At 39.3% G+C, this 4,310-nt stretch overlaps 1 protein-coding gene across 1 annotated transcript in view; it reads right to left on the minus strand.

Moving 5' to 3' along the window:
- Positions 1–291: 291 nt before the first annotated feature.
- LOC101850223 overlaps positions 292–4,310 on the minus strand; it is a 23,678-nt gene continuing 19,659 nt past the window's right edge. Inside the window, exons 3-4 of the mRNA XM_005090422.3 lie at positions 2,808–2,932; positions 292–1,480 (exon numbers count right to left, since the gene is read on the minus strand). Of these exons, the coding sequence (XP_005090479.1) occupies positions 1,282–1,480; positions 2,808–2,932 (324 nt within the window). The 3' untranslated portion in view covers positions 292–1,281. The remainder of the gene's footprint in view (positions 1,481–2,807; positions 2,933–4,310) is intronic.

Consider the following 4,310-nt stretch of genomic DNA (forward strand, 5'->3'; position numbering starts at 1 on the left):
GTGTGTGTGTGTGTGTGTGTGTGTGTGTGTGTGTGTGTGTGTGTGTGTGTGTGTGTGTGTGTGAATGTGTGCGTGTGTGAGTGCGCGCGCACGCGTGTGTGTGTGTGTGTGTGTGTGTGTGTGTGTGTGTGTGTGTGTGTGAGTGTGTGAGTGTGTGTATGTAATAGAGGGGAAAAGTTGGGAGAAGGAAAGAAAGATACAATAGAGAGGGGGGGGGGGCTAAGAGTAATTTCCTCGTGTATCTTTTACTTACTTCATATGATCATTTGTTTTGAGGAAAAGAATGTCGGGTTTTTTTTAAAGTAACAAAAATCGTTTTGGCTTTTGAATAATGCTTATGATCTTATTCCACAAGAATATGTACAACAGAACTGAAACAATCATTTACTGATTCAATTAAATAAATATTTGTAGATACGAAAGACCAAAAAGACAAACCAACTGATGATAAATGGTATCACCCATCTTGATTATGCAAGCGCAAATAATGTCGTGGCACAAATATTTGACAAATGAAACAATAATTTATTTATAATTTATACCACATTCGACAACAAGATTGTTATGACTTTTTGTCAAGGAATTTAGAAGGATTCGGATACCATTGGGACGATGCACTACCACATTCCGATTATTATCTGTTGTTGTAATACGGGGAAAACTCAAACTCATATTCCAAGCCTTGTCACAACCAACTTGAAGAGAGATGCACAATTGATTAGTTCGTATTATGACGAGCGGATGTTTATGAGAACAACACAGTCGATACCATGGAAGCCTCACTTGAACACAGCGTCCACTTCGACGTGTAAGTTTTCGTCCTTGCCAACAGCACGGAATACATGGCAAAGGTTTTATTGGCAAAGTATAAATAGGAAACACACTTAAAGAAAAAAAAAAGTTTCAACATGTGTTCTTACTCATACCCAAATGCATTTGTAACAGTATGAGACTGGGTCTGAGCGTCATAATCCGCTGGCTGTCAGAGAAGATACCAATAAAACACTGCTCATTTTAGACCCACACCAGGGCGGAACTGCAATCTACAAACCTCAAACCAGACATAAAAGGATTCTTAAATAGAAACGCCCAATTTGTCAGATATCATCAGCGGATTTTCTGTAGTCAGTGAACATGAAATTTCACAAGAAAATCCCTTGCGACATCTTGCTGTCTTTCAAAACTATTGATTTTTTTCCCCTTTCGGTTCCAATTGAAAAGGTAAAGAAACGAATTTTTCTCTCTACAGTGTCGTCCGTAGGGCCACGTAAAAGGGCGCGTTCACCCCAGAGGAAACGGTGTGTTGACCGCCGCCCTGGTGAGCAAATCCCTCAACTTGACAGTGTCCTTCGCAGAGTTGTCTGAGTAACACGGCCGGCAAGTACAGCGCAGCGCCTTCTTCACGGGGACCCGGATGTGTTGTCCATTCTTGCACGGGAGCTCGGCGATTGACATCATAAACCGCAGAGGTTGACAGCAGCTTGAGGAAGCAGGAGAAAAAAAGAAAAAAAACTGTAGCGATGCGTGATTTTATTTTCAAAACTGCATGTATCCCAATTTCAATGGACTCTATCAGCATAAAATAATATCACAATAATAAATTAGTGTTTTCTTTTGGGTTTGTTGACATACCATTCGTTCAAAAAGAAGTCTTAAAAATCTAGGGGTTCAGTTGGGTTATGATATGTCTATGTCCTCCCAAATAAGCCAGCTCAGCAAAAGTATTTACTTTCAGCTTAAGAAAATTGGCAGTGTAAGAAATTATTTAACTAAAGCAGCAGCCAAGACACTTGTAACAACACTCATTTTATCAAAGTTAGATTACTGTAATGTTATTTTGTCCGGTTTGACATCCCAAAAACTATCAAAGTTACAAGTACTCCAAAATCAAGCAGCAAAATTGATAATGAAACAAAAGAAATCAGCCCACGTAACACCAATTCTGAAAGAACTACACTGGCTGCCAATAAAAGAAAGGATTAAATATAAAACTGCCGTTCTGTTTTAAATGTATAAATGATAGTGCACCTTTTTATCTTAAAACATTCCTGGAATTATATAATCCACCAAGAGCCCTTAGATCAGCCTCTGACAATCTAATTCTTAAAACTCCAAAACAAAATTACAAAACATACGGCGAGCGTTCCTTTTTGTTCTTTGGTCCCCAGGTATGGAACGAACTCCCATGTGTATGCATGTTTTTCGTTAATTTAATTTAAAGCGCTTAGAACAATGATTGTAACGCGGATTTGCGCGATATAAATGTCATTTTATTATTATTGTTATTATTAGTAGTAGTAGTATTATAAGGTAATATAACGGGATGGGGGGGGGGGGGTGCAAATGTAAGAAAAGCGTAAGAAGGGGGGAGGGCAAAATGTCCCAAAAAAGGTGTAAGATTATATTTGAACAGCACCAAAGACTTAATTGCTATCGTGGGCTGAAACAAGCAGTAGGGTTTTCGGACAATATGCCAACTAAAAACCACAGGCCCACTTATTTGTCAAATTACTAAGAAAGACATTATCCAATCGTATTCATCAGGAAAGACATGCAAACAGGCCCATTTGTCTCAACATAGCCTGGTCGGGTATTTTCTTTAGGTTGTGCTTAGAATGACGAATGGAACAATAAACAGATACTGTCGTGAGACAGTTCTCGCCCCCACAAAATGCACTGGTTCGTGTTACAAGAATTTAGTTTACGATACGAATTCAACGACAGGGCTGGATAAGGACAGGTGTTTTATGGCACGACCGCCCACCCTCGTTGTGATAGAAGGCGTGTGTGGGTAGTGTTTTCCTTACCTGCAAGAGTGCAGTATGTTTGTGGCGTTTCGTGGGTCCACGCTGCTGTAGGAGGAGCAGCCTCCACGACAGCCGAAGGTGTGCACGAGAGTTGCGTCACACGTTTCCGCGTAACTCAGTGGCGGCTGAGGAACAAGCGAAAACCTCTGTACACTTTCATAAATAAGACAGTTCTCAAAATGAGATATTGGCTCTGTTGCTCCTATTTCAAAGTACACTACTATATCGTAAATTGTTTGATAAATATTTTATGTTACCTATCAACACAATTTAATGCTATTTTGGAGAAGTGTGTTTCCCGCCTTGCTTTTATCTCAGCATAGCCAGGGTGGTTATTTTATTGAGGTTGTGCTTAGAATGATAAAATGAAAAATAACATAGATATTATAAGACAGTGTTTGCTCCCAATAAAATGTAAAATACATGAATTTTGTATGCCATACGAATTTGACTACAAAGCTTAAAAAAAAAAAAAAAAGGATGGGCCATCCCGGGCTGTGTGGGTTGAACAATCTAGAAACGAGAATGAGATTCTTGGTACCACATAGCTGCACCATGTGAATCCTACTCGCGCCTTTTGCCCGTGGGGCAAAGAGCTCAAACACAACGCCACAGGCGCCTGTGGAATATCCTGTCGATTACCCAAGTTCCATCCCAAATGTGAAAAAAACTAAATTGTTCTCATGATCCGTTACAAAATCATTTTTCTGTGAGAAATCTACCTGTGTAAAGCACGCAGCTCATAAGTAAACATTGATGGAAAATCTTTTTTAAAATCGTTCTCCCCACCCCCACCCCTTTTCATTTCATCAAAATTCTTAGCAGAGCTAGCCTAAAAAGATAACTCTAGAAATATTAATTATGGTATACAAACTACAGATGCGGAGAAGCTAAGAGAACAATCTTTACCTTTTCTGTATTCGTCATCAGATGTTCTATTACCAGAGTATCGCAAGAAAGAAAAAGACTACAATAAACATGGTCGCAACGACTTGCAACCTGCCTTCGACAGAAAACCAATGGAACAATTAATAGACAAATCTATTTTAGTAAAAGCACGAAATATATTTACAGTAATTACAGCGTCACCGACAGTGGCAGGTGTGTGACATCAAAACAAGACACCGCGCTTGTTAGCTCAGTGCCGCATTTGGATCAAACGGTTGGCTCACTGTTTAATCAGTGAGTTGTGGACTACAAAAATGTGAGAAGCACAGCCAAAATATTTTGTCGTGTTGGTGAGATAAACATTTAATTTTCTTATTTTCTTATTGGTCAACTATTTTGTCGTGGTGCGATACTTGGCTTTGTAGACTTAAGTTCGCATTTGGTATATTGTTGGCTTTGGGTTGTTTTGTTTATTTGTTTGTTTGTTGCCGCTGTTCTTATAGTCGAGCAAAAATGTCTTTGTCAAGAGTAATTATGCTCCATCAAAAATGACCACAACGCCTCTTGTTGTTGTCACCTGGTCCTGTCCGACATTTCACATTTGATCTGATCTCA

The sequence above is a fragment of the Aplysia californica genome, unplaced genomic scaffold (assembly GCF_000002075.1).
Source record: "Aplysia californica isolate F4 #8 unplaced genomic scaffold, AplCal3.0 scaffold00016, whole genome shotgun sequence".
Taxonomy (NCBI): domain Eukaryota; kingdom Metazoa; phylum Mollusca; class Gastropoda; order Aplysiida; family Aplysiidae; genus Aplysia; species Aplysia californica.